At 33.3% G+C, this 16,232-nt stretch overlaps 3 protein-coding genes and 1 long non-coding RNA gene across 5 annotated transcripts; 2 read left to right on the plus strand and 2 right to left on the minus strand.

Annotated features, from left to right (window-relative positions):
• Nucleotides 1-16: 16 nt before the first annotated feature.
• On the plus strand, nt 17-1,250 carry LOC123717995 (dioxygenase tasH-like). The gene has a single exon (XM_045674329.1). It carries the CDS (start codon nt 249-251, stop codon nt 1,167-1,169), a length of 921 nt encoding a protein of 306 aa, XP_045530285.1. The 5' UTR covers nt 17-248; the 3' UTR covers nt 1,170-1,250.
• A 1,186-nt stretch (nt 1,251-2,436) lies between these two features.
• On the plus strand, nt 2,437-3,380 carry LOC123718039 (dioxygenase tasH-like). Its single transcript, XM_045674393.1, has one exon. The coding sequence runs from the start codon at nt 2,478-2,480 to the stop codon at nt 3,285-3,287; it is 810 nt and encodes a 269-aa protein (XP_045530349.1). The 5' UTR covers nt 2,437-2,477; the 3' UTR covers nt 3,288-3,380.
• Nucleotides 3,381-3,427: 47 nt separating this feature from the next.
• Nucleotides 3,428-8,406, minus strand: LOC123718093. The gene is made up of 6 exons (XR_006754920.1): nt 8,296-8,406; nt 7,678-7,752; nt 7,599-7,610; nt 5,379-5,516; nt 4,008-4,110; nt 3,428-3,719 (listed from the first exon to the last, which is right to left on the minus strand). It is a non-coding gene; the product is annotated as an uncharacterized LOC123718093 (long non-coding RNA).
• A 1,305-nt stretch (nt 8,407-9,711) lies between these two features.
• Nucleotides 9,712-15,871, minus strand: LOC123718207 (tetratricopeptide repeat protein 1). 2 transcript variants are annotated; one of them, XM_045674651.1, is made up of 5 exons: nt 15,582-15,871; nt 15,137-15,364; nt 14,231-14,387; nt 10,401-10,582; nt 9,712-9,822 (listed from the first exon to the last, which is right to left on the minus strand). In XM_045674651.1, exons 1-5 carry the CDS (start codon nt 15,751-15,753, stop codon nt 9,725-9,727), a joined length of 837 nt encoding a protein of 278 aa, XP_045530607.1. In that variant the 5' UTR covers nt 15,754-15,871; the 3' UTR covers nt 9,712-9,724. The 2 variants fall into 2 exon arrangements, with proteins under 2 accessions (XP_045530607.1, XP_045530605.1); XM_045674649.1 differs by having other exon boundaries at nt 15,137-15,367.
• Between the last annotated feature and the right edge of the window lie 361 nt (nt 15,872-16,232).

The raw sequence follows: 16,232 nt of genomic DNA on the forward strand, positions 1-16,232 counted from the left end.
TCATATGTCAATGATCAAAGCTTGTCAAAAGTGAAAACTAAATTAATTTAGTCAGCTGATTTCATACAAAAACTTAATTATTCCTTGTGGATAGTACTTATGTTTCCATAGAATTATAACATTAATTCGTAGATTGTAATATTGAAACAAAAAAATGTTTTACAACTAGTACATGATTCATCAAGAACCAAGGCCGTCGGCTCATGACGTTACATTTAATTATGAAATAAGTTGATTGAGATGACCTAATGCTTATACTTAACACGCTCACGATCCTTATCCAAGTGGTGTTTATTGTGTTTATGTCAATAATATCTATGAATATAATCCGACACTTTACAAGTGTGAAAAGAATGGTTTTTATAGCTCCGGCGCTCTTTGTGAATCATGGAGGTGGTCCACTACCATTATTAGGTGACAAGGACCATATGGGACTGACGAATTTCCTACGTGATGAAGTAAAAAAGCATGTAAATTTTAAGGATTTAAAAGCTATCATATTGGTAACAGCTCATTGGCAGGAGAAACATGTAAGTATATCATCCAGCAGCCATCATGATCTTTATTTTGATTACTATGGCTTTCCCCCAGAATCTTACGAGTACACCTACGACGCACCTGGACATCCCGAATTAGCAAAGCAGGTGTACTCAGCCCTATCGGATGCCGGGATTGAAGCAAAATTAGACTCCTCCCGAGGCTGGGATCATGGTGTATTTGTACCAATGATGTTAATGAATCCAGAAGCAAACATTCCAATAGTACAACTTTCAGTTCTATCGAATCAAGATGCGGAACAGCATTATCGACTTGGTGAGGTATTGCACAAATTTAGAAAAGATGGAATTGCTATAATAGGGTCAGGTATGTCGTATCACAATATGAGAGAATTTATGTATGGAAGGAGTGGCCACAAGGTTGTAAATGAGGACTTTGATTCCTTCTTGAATGAAGCATGTACAGCTAATAATGATAAGAGAAAAGAAATGCTAATGATTTGGGACAAACAACCAGGAGCAAGAGAAGCACATCCACCTCGTGCAGCAGAACACTTCATGCCATTGGTAGTGATTGCAGGTGCTGGTGGAAAGGCACCAGGAGAGAGGATCTTCAACTGGGATCTAAGTGATAGCTTTAGATTAAGTGGATTTATATGGAAAGATGAATAAATATTTATTTATTTTTGTATTGAGGGTCCAAAAATAGTAACATAAAATAACTATTCTTCTATTTGAAATATTTTATAAATAAACTATTATTTTATTATAAGTGAATGATTTTTATTTATCATAAATACACAATGGGCTTTTGCATCTCTCATCAATAGGGTTCTTTAAACACTAGGCAGCATATCAACAAATTTCATCTGTTACAAAAATCCTTTTAAGACTTGTGTCTTCCCCTTTTTAGGTATCACACCCCATAGTTGAGTTTATTATACCAACAATTTTCGTTACAAAAATAAATATTCCAAAAATGCTGAGTAGTGTGATGGCACCACTGATTAGATGGAATCCTTGATAACATTATTTAGGGAAAAGATCAAGATTCAATTATTGTGATGTTTTGCTAAAAACTCACTGAATAAAAGATTTTGTAAATCATCAATAGCATCAAAACAAATCAAACAATATTTTTATTTTAGTTTAATTGTCTTTGATAACACCTAGACTATAAAGAAAAATGAGAACTGTTTACACAACCTTAATAATATTAAGAGAACAAAATTAGATTTTTTGTTTGTAATGGACAAAGTCAAAGCTAACTAACGGTTTTCTCCAATATGAAGTTTCATTATAAGGAAGTAACTTGTATAAAAAAATATCCTTAATGAAAATTCCTTTTGAAATAATTCATCATTTGCAAAATATATTTATTGATGCTTAAACGAAGTTACCTGTAAGTGAAGTTCTATCATTATAATTATACGAAGAGCTTTGTCCTATATATAACTACGCAGTTCGGAACAAATTTTACTTTTTTTTCCAAATTTTCCCTCTGCCAATTTAATTTCTATGAAACTTTGTAGACAAAATGATGGTCTAATAACAGAAAGAAAAGAGCTAAATTAATATTTATTTTTGCCGAGATTTGAACCCGCTTTAAACTTAAGATTAAGATTTTTTTAATCTAAACGAAAATATTTAATTGTTATGATTGAAACGCGTTAAATAATTTTTAAATTCTAAATTCAAAACTTGAACCGGTCTTCTTGCTGAAATATTAGCCATAAGAAATATTTTGCGTAATTGTGCCGATCAAACGCGTTTAAATCAGTAAAGGGTTTTAAATTGTTATACTCGTGAAAATAAAAGAACAAAGATCGTAATAAATCGTGAGTACCAATTATTAAACAAATAGGTATATAAACATTGTTATCACTTATCATAATGTATATAATTCATGAAGCATACTAATTACTAGCAGTTCTATTATTGTATCTTAAGCAGTTAAACGCATCGTAGGTCATCTGTTAAATGGAAGCATATGCGCCATCCTTGTTTATAAACCATGGCGGAGGACCTTTGCCTGTATTAGGTGAGAAACATAACATAGAAATAGCACATTCATTGCGTAATATATCTTCTTTTGTGGATTTTAAACGTATAAAGGCAATAATATTAGTCACAGCACATCGTGAAGAGGATATTGTTACGATATCATCCGGGAAAAATATCGATTTAATTTATGATTATTCCAATTTCCCGCCAGAAAGCTATGAATTTAAATATGCAGCGGTCGGTGACCCCATTTTGGCGGGAAGACTGCACAGAGCATTAAAAAACGCGAATATACCATCGAGTTTGGATGAAAAAAGAGGCTGGGACCATGGAGTGTTCATACCAATGATGCTAATTAACCCAAAAGCTGATATACCCATCGTCCAAGTGTCCGTTTTAAAAAATCAAAATGCCCGTGATCATTTCAACGTTGGAAAAGTGTTATATGAATTCAGGAAGGAAGGGATCGCTATTATTGGTTCGGGGATGTCGTACCACAATATGAAAGAATTCAAAAAGGCAGGACAGCTGTACAACGATGAAGTTGTTGTTAATGAGGAGTTTGACAAATTCCTTAATGATATTTGCTTGGGTGTGTTGAGCCCGGAAGCCATTTTTGATTGGGATAAGACACCGCAAGGGTACGAATGTCATCCTTTAGGAGAAGCAGATCATTTGATGCCTTTGATCGTATGTTTGGGTGCGGCTGGAAATAATACTGGGAAAAATATATTTTCGTCAGTGTTTTATAATAAATTTAAGCTATGTTCGTTTATTTGGAACTAATTTTAAAAACAAAAAAATGGATTGTATTTTGAACAAAAATAAAATGATAATTTTTGTATTTTTAGATCTCGGAATCATTTTGATTACCTTATGGACCACATCAATTATTTTTACTAGTTGTAAATAAAACAAATTTTTATTCTTTTTATAAAATAAAAATGAAAAATATTATTTATAAAAAATAAATTAAACATAACTGAACAATAATACTGAGATAACAATTTATTTCATACTGCAAAAATACTATAACGATTGTAAAACAAAACGCCCATGGGTGCCACTATTAAAACGAAAGATGAAACGTTTCCTTTGATTTTCATTCATCAAACGGGAAGACGGATCACGTGTAAATTGGACTAAAGAAGCTTTGAGTCATTACTAATATGACCAACCACTCAGAGCTTCTTTAATCTAGTCCCAATTTACTCCAACCTGAAAGATTAAAAAAAACGTTACAATTTAATTTAAATATATTCACATAAAACAAACAGAATAATACATAATTAAAAAACGAAGCTAGCCAGATTAATTAAAAACTAAAAAATGGCATAGACTATAGAATTCGCCGGCCAACCAAATAACCAAAGTTAAATATTTGTACACAGAGATTCAGTGTAATGAAACGTGATGTTCTATTGTAATTTGAATATTTGGCCTATAATTTGTATCGCAATTCAAATATATAAGATTAGATACTGGAGTCGTAAGCTTTACTCTTACCACAAGAATTTAAGAAGTCGACCTCTTCCTTAGGCGGTATCTTCGATCACAACGTTTGCATCTTTTAAATCTCCCCGAGCGGGATCGGCATCTCCAATTGTACCTGAAAAATATATTTTTTTTTTAAATGTTATATGTCTCTCGACAACAGAGGTATTTATCGTAGATAAGTATTTTTTTTATCTCTATGTGGTTTTACTCTCAATCTGTGAGATAAACAAATTGTTCAAAAGCTGGAGATCGAGACAAGAAGACTAGCTTGATAATATTTCCGTTTAGAGCTACGCCCATTCTCCAGAGTTGCGTCAGGGTCCTGCACTCCAGGACGGATCTACAGTATATAACCCACTTGATAGACTTCCTCGTCCTAGGCTAGAACTTTCTGGTAAATTCAATCACTGACCGAGCCGTCTTCCATTCGGGTAGGACACTTCATCCTTTGCGCTTGAATGCCCTGAGTTTCCAGCTCGTTCCGTTATGAAATTGAGATTGACTTGTGTGAAAAGCGAGCTTATATACTGGGCAAAAATAATTTTATTTGTAATTTAAAAATGGTATTCCATGATTGACATACTGCCGTTCGTAATATAAACATAATATATTCCATATCTTCTTCCACCTACAGATTCACCCATGTTGAGACCTCTTTAAACGTCACTTTATTTTCATTTTATATAAATCAATTATACAAATTAAACTTCCTCATAACACTAGGTGAGCTAGCTACCGCGATCGAGTAATGTTTAAAGAACAGGGGATAATTAGGCAGGCTTATCTGACGTTAAGAGAAAGCGTATGGACTCCCAATGCTAGACCGCTCGCCAGTGCGTTGTCGTTTTAAGAATTGATACGCTCTTCTTTATTTGAAATAATTCAAGAACAGCTTTTTCCACATAGTGGAGGTGCGCGTCAAAACCGACTTAAAAACCCTCAGTTGTGGAACGAGAGACAAGGAGATACGGGCGTATTTATCACAGAATTACGACATTTCTAGTGCTTTACAGAGAGAGTTTTTATAGCTTCATATATGCATTAAAAAAAAAACACTCCTAGTGTTAGCCAGTGAACCTATGATTCTCATTCCTCATCATACACTGATGTAATCCGCAAATCCGCAAAGTGCATGACTTATCCTCATGATGCACTTCGCGGATTTAATATTCGATCATACGAAAATATCGTGAGGAAACCGGGCGGACTCAAATATCAACTGCGTCTCAGAAGCCTGACTGAAAAATTGTAGAAGAAGCGTTGTAGCGATGATTGATTTTTCCTTCATAAAATAAATGTCTGGATCCTGGATAATATTTTCAAATAATAAAAACATCTTTAATGTATCATTACAACGTTTGTAACCGCTATATTTCTTACCGTCCCCGGCTTCGGCAAGAACGTGATCTGCGCCGTCGCGACCGTGATCTTCGTCGACAACGACTTTTTGGTCGTATTGAATAACGGCGATCACCACACCGACATCGTTTAAACCGGCCCGACTTTGACCGGCAGCGTCTATAACAGAATAATCTTTATTTTTAAAAGTAGTAATATATAGGAGAGACGCTAGTCCCCTCACAAAGAAACCTGTTGTGATGACGACTTTTCACAGAAATAATAAATATAATAACAAAAATAAATGTGTAGCGACACTTATAATCTACGACGAAAATCACCGTGATGACATCATACCCTAAAACGCGCTTGCGATGTATTCCCGCTAATAATATATACAACTTCTGGACACGCACGATTCTGTACAATTTATATTAAGCCTAGAACCCAACTAACAAACTAAACCAAATACATATTGGAGTGTCAAGCGTGGCTTAACTGAAATCTCAAAAAATATAATAACCTGTACAACAAAAACTTTAGCGGGGTTTCTAATCTATATTAGGGTGTATTTGAAGTTGATTCTAGGGAGAATTTTTAGGAGAAGTTGGCAACATCCTGGCCTTACGGCCAGTTATTGGTCTTGAGGTTAAGGAGACTGGTCGAGGATTTAAGTTTATAAAAAGGGCACAACAGTCTTTCTCCACTAATGTATAGTAATTAAGATTTTTCAAAACTGAATATGAATCTAACATTTTCACGTAAGAGTTGTGACTAATGCTATACCACAGTTTATTTAATCTATAAGGAAATAATAGACAAATATAGGATATAGATAAATAGAGAAACGTTATTGCTTCCAAGATTTTTAGGGGAGTGTCGTTTGCTTCACAGATTAAAAATGTAAGAATTGTAAACATAACAAAAACAGAAACAGAAACTTATACGTAATACCAACACAGAAATTAATACATGAAGACAATTTTTTTTTTATGGCGAATGAATGAAAGCACGAAGAAGATAAATTATGGAAATATAACTTCTACATAAACCAAACGAAAATTATTTTTCCTACATTACTCATTTAAACGTTACTACTATTTTTTTGTAAATTCTTCTACAACACAAAAAAATAATTATTATATTTCGCTTTAAGCCGAAAATGAACCCACTCAATTACAGTAAACCGCGTAGAAATCGCGCTATACTAGTAATATAGTCATTCATCAAACCGTGTTGAATAATTCAGAAACTAGGAGCAAATTTAATAAAGTTTTTTAGTTTAATTTTATAACAACACAACTGAAACAGGAGCAAATGTACGCACAACTAATTATCGACTTGACAAACGATTATAAATTTCACACTACAGAAATATAACTGTTGAGAAAATACGAAACGCGTTATAAGGGTATCCCGTTGTATGGGTTTACTGTACTATTAAACAGCTTCTGTACCAACTTCATGCAGGTGATAAGCCTTTTTAACGCCGGTTTCCTGACGACACTGTACGAGCGATTGTTAGGGCACATCTAGCAATCGATCGACAAAAGATAAAGTCCATAGGGGCACAGCCGGTGATCGAACCTACGACCGCAGGGATGTGAGTCACACGCTGAAGCCACAAGTGTCAGGTACACAGTTACGTCAAAACGTAAAATATTTCCTAAACTTAGACAAACAATACTAAAAATATAAATGTTTTGCTGACTAACCCTTTGTTATATTTGAGTTTTCAAATTTAGATGCAGGTAGGGAGCACCTAAGTGTTCCAACTCGGGTTCTTAGTATCTAGAGGTTATGTGTAGGCCAAGGTTGTTTGCGATACCAAAGGCCAAAATCAGTCTGTTGCACAGATCCCCGTTAACAAAGACGTTGCCCACTCAATGCTGTATCCGACACTATCGACATCTTAATATGTTCGGAGAGTAAGTTGACAATAGCGGTATTGTGTATATTATGTATATTTTAACATTGTTTTTTATTTTATTTATTTTTCTCAACATTATCGTATTGGTTTAGTAATAGGAGCGTATGTATTTGTTGTGAATAAATAAATTAAAACAATTTTGTTTGATAAAAAGCGTTACAATATATGCCAAATGGTAGCGTTTTCCAGATGACAGACTATTTGACAGTTTTAAAATTGTTGACTGTCACAAATGACATCGACATGTAGTATCTAACGGTATTCACACTTTGACATTCCAGACAACTAGAAATCTTACTCATTTGTAGTTTCTACCTTATAATCCAACTTACGTTTTGCGCATCCTGAAAGAGGTAAACTCATTAAATTAAATATATTTCTAATAGTAATTAAAGTTTACAGACATCATACTTTCGCCTAGGAGTACACTTCCCCATTTTTGACTTCAATAGAACCCGAAAGAGGTTTGACAATTTAATTGCAAATCTGAAAGAACAAATTATTATTTACGTTTATATATCACATAACAACAAGAGAAGCTGGGATATTAAAATTTTATAATATTTACTTTCTAAGAGTAAAAGATAAACTTTTACGCGCCAAAAGTTACGTGAAGTTTGCTAAAAGTATTCACAGACTATAAAATAATAAACGCGCGAAAGAACTCCTCCGTCAACGAAAATTATAAAACAATATGAAAGAATTTAGAACTTAGAGCACACTTAACCAAGTTTAGATAAAGATAAATCTTTACTACGATAGCGCGATAAACGAACCAAAACATATTCATTTCGATTTTTATAAATCAGCGCAAAACGAGATCTCTGGTGGAGTTTTGCCTGTTCAAACATAAGTACTGAGTGCTAATTAATTTTTTTGAGCGCTGTCTATCAGCGAAAGCGGAAAGTTCGTCAGGTCCACTTGAAATCTCGATTTATAGAATTTTATTTTCCCTACATACTTCATTTTTCAACTGATTATATAAGGATAAAATAAACTACATAGAGATAAAAAAATTGGCTTACTTACCTTGCTTTGTCCGAATAATCTTGAAATCACTAACAGAGAATTTTAAAAATAAAAAATAAATGTAAAAAATTACCAAATGCTATTCATCGAAGACATGATGTTAAATTCTTTTTTCAAATACTCTGTCAAAGTCTCATTAATCTGTCATAGATATTTTGTATAAAAAAGGTTGTATAATGTATAGCACATTTTGAACTTACTTAACTCTGTAAACTCGGCAGAGTTAAATTTAAAACAACCTCCTGATCTTGTACCTACTTTCAGTCCCTGTTGGATTTATTTTATTATTTTAGTAATAGTTATATATAAAGTTATAAAACTATAGGACATAGCTCTATTATAGTTGACACAGCGTACCATATGGGGATGTTAATTGGTATTTAACAATTTGAAAATAATCTATAGTCCATGTTCATCAGTTACAATTTAGTATACAAATAGTGAAAGAATATAAAAAAAGTCGTTTACGCTAACGCTAGACCCTCCCCTTAGAGCTTGAACATTATCACAAATTATTACACAGACACTGTATAAAAACGAATCCGTTAATATTACTAGAACTATTATATAAACTAGCCGACTCAGCGAAAGTTTTCTTTTGCAATATAAATTATAAAACGTTGACTTCAGTAGGAACTCATAAATCATAAATCTCTCACCCTTAAGCAGCGTTCGTAAGAAACGATTTCGTTCGACCGTTCTCTTGAAAATACGACCACAGAGTCTTTACATTTGAATATAGGCTATCACACGTAGCTTTCTAGTGGTAGAATGGTTTTCAAAATTGGTTCAGTAAATCCAGAGATTATAACCTCAAAAAAAGTTATACGTACACACTACTGCATATAGACTGTATATGTATATCGTATATATTGTTACAATAATTATTATTATTGTAACAATTAACAAACAAATTTATTGTGAAACAGTCATTATTGATACTTATAATTTACGATTTTAGTAATATCTTGAAATAACTAGCTAAGATTCTTGAGTTTACTAATATATTGAAGCCAATTAAAATTTACTAATGTTATGTCCAATACTTTTGTAACGTACTTCAGTTACCATCGACCAATTGTCACAGTAATACCGTCCTCAGAGGCAACATCGAATATAACTATTACCGAAGTCACTGATTAAACGAATTAAGTAGTCACGATTTGAAATAAAATCGTAATATTTTTGTATTTAATGAAAATAAATATTTATTCAATAAAAAGATTAATATCTGGAAAAAAATCGTAATATTTTATTTTATCATTATGACATATTTAGTTCCTATCACAATATGTTCTTTTCTGCATATAACTTTTACAAAATAATGTCGATGTTTCACATCTGCCAGGCGTCCCGTGAACGCTCACATTTTTTTTATTTTACTACTGTGGTCGTATTTATAAATAAAACACCTCATACAATATACAATTTATTGCTTAAAATTAATTTTATATCCTTTAGATTCGGGATCCTGCTCTAGCTTGAAGTTTTCCGTGGATAAGCCGAAAGGTCGCAATATCATATTACCTGTGAACAAAGTTAATATTATCTATCTAGATATTTACTATATATATATAAAATAATGGATTTTAAGGAACTTTTTGACGCGTACCACACTTGTGTTGAACTATTTGATGAACCAATTCGACTTAAGGTCTTTCATGAAAAGAGAATCTTTAAATCGAATTCATAAAACCGACCATGCACTTTTTATCGGTAGGTTAGGTTAGGTTAGGTTAGGTATTATCTAACATCAGATGAGCCTACTATCAGTTTGCCCTCAGTGTGATGAATGGTTTTTTATAAAATAATTTACTTTTTCAGGAAGTTTTTTATCGGACAGAATGAAAACGAACAGGCACCTAGAACAGCCCCTACTCTGCAACTTCCAATATCAATTTGTAATAAGGAACCAACAGACCGCGTTTCCAGTAGTGAAATTTTGTTTCGCGCCATTCCAGGATTTGCAGCACTACGGAAACTTGCATATAAAAGCGTCTAGATCGGAAACACTGTCGCTATTGTAAGTTACAGCCGCAGCAAGTGCGTTGCCAGCCTTTAAACACAGACGAACCCGCTAACTTCACCGCGTATCGCATACTCACCCAAGTCCTTTAGTTTTCCCATCACCTCTGTTTTCAATTCCTCATTCCTCTTTTCTATCTTGGGCGGTAATCGAACCAACGCGCTTTTAGCATTCGCATTTGATGGTTCCAATTCTAACACCTTCTTGTAATCCTCCAGACTTTCGTCAAATTTGTCCGTGGCTTCATATGATATGGCTCGTCTAAAATATAGTAGAAACACTTCAATAAGCCATTTGCTGTAAACTATAATATATATTTACGATTGTAGTTTGAAAGAAAACACGTTTTTATCGGATTGAAGCTATGTAATATTATAAACTTATAATTATTTTACATAATTTTAATTTTTTCCGACGTTTCGCATTAAATTATTTAAAGCCCCAAGACAAACAATCCGTGAAAATAGAGGATACCGAGAGTAATTTCTTCAAAAACCCTTTCATCTTTTAGTCGATATCAACTCCGGGGAAATAAATACAGATAACACAACATTCTCTACAGCTGTGATACTTTTGACATTCAACACCTTTTGTCTTCAGACTGAAGACGCTGTAAAGCTCTCGAAACGTCGGAAAATTTTTAAATTATGTAAAATAATTATAAGTTTATAATATAATTAATACATAGCTTCCATCCGGTAAAAAGTGTTTTCTTTCAATGTGTAAAAGCTATGTTAACAAAAGACAATACTATGATTGTAGCTTTCCAACTCTAGTCTGTGTCATACTTGTGTATGGGGGAAAACGAAGACAGACGCGCCAAAATACGCGCGAAATGACTCGTTATGTCAATACTACCGGCGCCATTTTGAATTGAAATGTCAGACTAACATTGTCAGTTTACTTGGTGCGTACAATAAATAATTTTACTATCTACCAACATCTTAATATATAATAATATATAATCCTTGCATTATTAATAACAATGGCAAAGTTCTGATTGCTAGGTACCTTAAAAGATATTATATATATATGTCGCAATAAAGTAGTTAAATCACAGAGTTAATTGAATCTCTAGACAGTTAATTAAATGTCGATATTCAATCAAGTCGCTAAAGTTCCGTCAGGGAAGTGAGTGAACAAAACGTTTAACGAGTTTCCTAAACGTTCGTAGCCAGCAAGACTAACTTAACCTAACCATTTACAATAAAGCAAAACACGGAATTTCCCAGTTCTCAGTTCTTCATGATCATACCTAAATAACAATAACAAATGAAATAATCATGGTGGAGTCTTGTTCTACCATCTTGTTTTACATTGTTAATCAACAAGCTGGCTTTCGGTCAGGCAGATAGTTAAAATTTCGACTCTGCTTTATTTAAATCAAAATACTAGCGACTTGATTGAATATCGACATTTAATTAACTGTCTAGAGATTCAATTAACTCTCTGATTTAACTACTTTACTGGGACATATATACTAGCTGACCCGGCAAACGTCGTTTTGCCATGTATATTATTTCCAGGAAATATTTTTTTTGTTTAATAAAAATAACCTATTTACTATATCTAAAATAGGGGTTGATCGTAGAGGGTCGACAATTAAGGGTTGTATGTATTTTTGTATAAAAAATAAAAATATTGTTTTTGCTGTGGACACTCCTTATCTCTTAGGGGTTTGAACGATAGATAGTAGCCGATTCTCAGACTTACTGATTATGCATAAAAAATCACAAGCAGCGGTCGATCCGTTTCGGAGGAGTATGGGAACGAACATTGTGACACGAGAATTATATATATATAACAGTAAGAAAACCTATAATATCAGTTCCTAAGTTTGTGTCACTTATTATTATTATTTAAGCCTAGAACTTTATTTTCTAGATTCTAGTATACATTTATGGAGACATTTCTATAAATTTCATTCAGTTAGCCTGCATGACTTCACGTTATCACAGTTAATTTTTACTGGTAATACTGATATGCATGACAGCAAAGCTCGTATCGGCGATATATGAGGAACATGTTGACGTATTTCCTGTAAAGCATATATAGCTGATCCCTAGGCTATGGCCTCCGCATGAAGCTTCCTACCATAGCCTAATGACTTCCTACATAGCCACGATGAAGTGGGAGTACACACATGACTTTGACAAGGCTATAAACCATACGCAAAAGCATCAAGGAGGAGGTGGTACCCTTAGGAGGTCCCGTCTAATCCTAACGAAGCTGGAAGATCAGAGAGAGTGGAGGAAGTTGTGCGGCGCCACTAACAAGACCTTTAGAAATGAAGAGTGCGACTGAAGAGGGAAAAAAAACCTCATACACCGGGCAAAACGGAGTTGAACACCGCGCGCCGGTTCAATCTCGGAAAAAGCTAATTTCAGCCGAGCTACGCTCGTCAAAACCGCCCGAGCTGAGCTGTCAAGGCCCTTGAGGCTTGAAGGCCCTAATAAAATCTAAAGATCTAAATATACATTTACTACCAGTTCGCAAATCAAAGGCCGAAACTGACAAGAAACTCCACCATCCTATTTGGTTTGGTTCCCAGGTTTATACAACTCGGGACTCCACACAAACTCTGAATATAGCAGTTAACTACATTATGTAGCCGTTTCCATTCTGGGACACGTATGTAAGGTAGAGACGCGAAGACCACTTAAAGAACACTTTTAGCCAAAAACAATAATATTAGCGTCACGTTATGCGGCGTTTTTGACGAAGAAGAAGGGAGAAAGTGGTTGAGAGAGAGTGAGAGAGAATGAGAAAAGGCGAACGTAGCATGAAACAAATAGCCATGGAGCGAGAGTAGAACGACAATAGATGATATTTTTACAAGATATTTAGATAGACTTATATTGCATAGTTTACTTATCATAATGGTTTAGTCACAACAATACCAATAGAAAAATGTCGAATAATGTAAATATCGAAGAAATAGCTTTAAAAAAATAATTATAATATTGTTACGAAGACGGGCCGACTGCAACGTTTCTAGATTTTTCCACTTCTTAGAGAACTTTTCAGCAGGCTGTAATATGATTTCTGACCGTTTCAGGAGAGGGTCAATCACATATTAGAAAATTATAATTTCCATAATGTTACCCTAGTTTTCAGGAAACCTTTTTTCAGTCAGTTTCAGAACATGTGTAGTCGAGTGGTGCAGTTTTCAGGAGACCCGTTTTCAGGCGTTTTCAGGCCTAGTTATACCCCTTTGATGAAGGAATATTCTAGACCGAACTTTCTAGGTGTGAGACAAGGACGAAATGATACGCGAGAGAGAGAGAGAGAGAAGATCAGAACTTTCTCGAAACCAGACTGAGCACTCTAGAAGCGATAAAGTGCGAATAAAGTGATTACAAGTGATAAAGTACTGTGTGTAGTGTGCATAAGTGAAGTAATAAGTGATTGTTTATGTGTGCTATAAGTGCATTTCTGCAATTAATTTGTGCTCATAAATTTTTCAAGAAATAAATCCACGGCATTTCCTATCCGATCCCCTAGCTCGTAACAATATGTATTAAGTTTCGCCATTTTTAATATATTAATCAATTAAATTCCTAACAAACCTTCCTTTATCCCTCCCTCTAAGTCTCAGAAATCTAAAGTTTTAGTTGTATTTGTATAAATATGAAGAAAACTTAAAAAGAGGTTTCACTTCTGATATGACAGGTGCACTTTTTTTTTAATATCTCTTTCCGGCGTGTGGAAATGTTTGGGGGTGATAACACTACCCCTCCTCCACCCCACACTCGCAACCTGTATTTTTAAATTTTTACCTATACTATGACCAGCTCCATACAATAATACAAACTGTTCTTTTAATAAATAAATACAAAGATGAAAACAGTGATAAAGAAAATCTAAATATAGAAATCTAAATCAAGACTTGTAACACAATTAACTTACCTTAAATATGCCTTCAAGTAATTTTCTTTTAACTCAATCGCTTTGGTACAGTCTTTTATTGCCTTTTTGTGATTTTCCATTTTCATTTTGGCCGCACTCCTATTACAGTACAATATTCCACGTGTTTCTGGGAACTTTAATGGACAAATCCGTAAACCTGAAAAATATAAAATTGGGTAGAAAAAAAGGGCCATTCGACAAAATTTTAAAATTCAGGTATGTATGCACATTACAATTTAAAATATACATTCATTATTATAAGAACCAACCAAACATACAGAAATATTATTTTTCAATCCGAAACAGTCCTACCAAATGAAACTTCAAGGTATTATTTACTGGTAATGTCATCATTGATTCGATTTATCTGTGGACTTTCTGAGTTGTGTGACTTATTAATTATTATTAACAAGTATTTAATTAACATAATTACATTAATTTTACCCACTAATGCTTTACAAAGCAATATAGAACTCAATAGAACTTTATTCTGTCAAATAACCTTTATAATACCATGATACACTGTATTTGAAGTCCACACATAATATGTTGGATTATTTCATTAAGAGCCTGTATAACATCTTTTAACTTAGGCTTTCAAGACAACGATTTTTTTTTACTAACTTTAATGTCCATGTGAAGAGTTATTCTTACATTCTTCATAAATTTAATGGTATCAATATTTCGATTATTTACTTATATAGACACCATTGATCATGACTAAAGCTTAGAATGGAATACAATAGTTTAGTTATTAACAAGCAATGTTTATCACCTGTAAAAACTAAAATAACTTACTTCGAAATGCTATGACTATAGTTTAACATTACATAGACTACGATTTGTATGTATCTCTTGCCCCGAACAATGCATTACACTTAGAACAAAAGTATCTCACAAATTTACCTTCAGTATATTTCTCTATACTCCTGTCATAGTCTCCAACTTTGTAAGCATCATTGCCCACAACCTTCAGCTCTTCAGCAATAACTCTCCGCTCTTCCTTTTGGTCATCTGTAAGATCCATTTCTGCATCTTTTAACGAGAGTTCATCAACATCTGTGTCACTGTCTTCATCTTCACTTTGAATGTTTTTAGAATTTTCAGGCTCATCTAATGGAATATCTGTGAAATCTGCTGAAGAGAAGTTTTATATTTAGACATTTTTTAAGATTAAGGATATTATGTTGGTGCTGTCTTTGTTTTCCTGGACTAAAGGACTTTTATTCCGTGAAAAACCAATTTTTGAAAACATCACTAGCAACTTTTGTTTAGGTAGATAGATAGCACTTTTAAAAATTAATTGCCCAACACAATGAGTCTGTTTTTTGTGTGAAAGCGTTTCTTTTACCTTCATTAGTTTCATTTCTGTCACCTTTTGCATTATGATCATCGTTTTTAATTTCTGGATTTATAATATTATTATCGTCAACATCATTAGGTCGTAGCGAAAAATCTAAATTCTTTGTTAAATCTTCAATCACTTCTTCATTTGATAAGTCGCTTTTTAACCTTTCAGACATTGCAAATAAAAACGTGTAATTAATTTAAAAGTACTGATTTTTATTAAAATATTTTTCTTTTCAAATTCAAATAAAATCACAATACAAATTTAAGTTTAATCACAAATTTTTATGATGATATTATGAGCAATATTTTTTTTTTTATAAAAGCACAGACTAATGTGACCATAGACAATTCATGATATGTAAATCATTAATCAATTGTCAAAATAATTATACAAATACATATTTCTTAATCTGTTACTTCTGTTACCGCTACATAGACTATAGGGATGTTAGGTCGATTCGATTTTGTAATCGTAATGTAATTTATCGTAAGCAATCACAAAATCTAATTTATTTGCCAATTATAATATTAATACATGATGAAAAAATGTTCTCACTATTTATAAAAGGCCGAATTCTTCAAGGACCTTAATACGAATTCGTTCGAAAAAAATTCGTCCGTATTTGTTATTTAAATTTATATGCCTAAAGCC

This window comes from Pieris brassicae, chromosome 14 (genome assembly GCF_905147105.1).
Source record: "Pieris brassicae chromosome 14, ilPieBrab1.1, whole genome shotgun sequence".
NCBI lineage: Eukaryota > Metazoa > Arthropoda > Insecta > Lepidoptera > Pieridae > Pieris > Pieris brassicae.

Coding starts and splice junctions, on each gene's coding strand:
- LOC123717995 (XM_045674329.1), top strand. CDS start 249: ATGCTTATACTTAACACGCTCACGATCCTTATCCAAGTGGTGTTTATT.
- LOC123718039 (XM_045674393.1), top strand. CDS start 2,478: ATGGAAGCATATGCGCCATCCTTGTTTATAAACCATGGCGGAGGACCT.
- LOC123718207 (XM_045674649.1), bottom strand. CDS start 15,753: ATGTCTGAAAGGTTAAAAAGCGACTTATCAAATGAAGAAGTGATTGAA. Junction 15,368..15,581: donor CAGAAATGAAACTAATGAAG/GTAAAAGAAACG, acceptor ACTTCTCTTCAG/CAGATTTCACAGATATTCCA. Junction 10,583..14,230: donor TACTTGAAGGCATATTTAAG/GTAAGTTAATTG, acceptor ACTATATTTTAG/ACGAGCCATATCATATGAAG.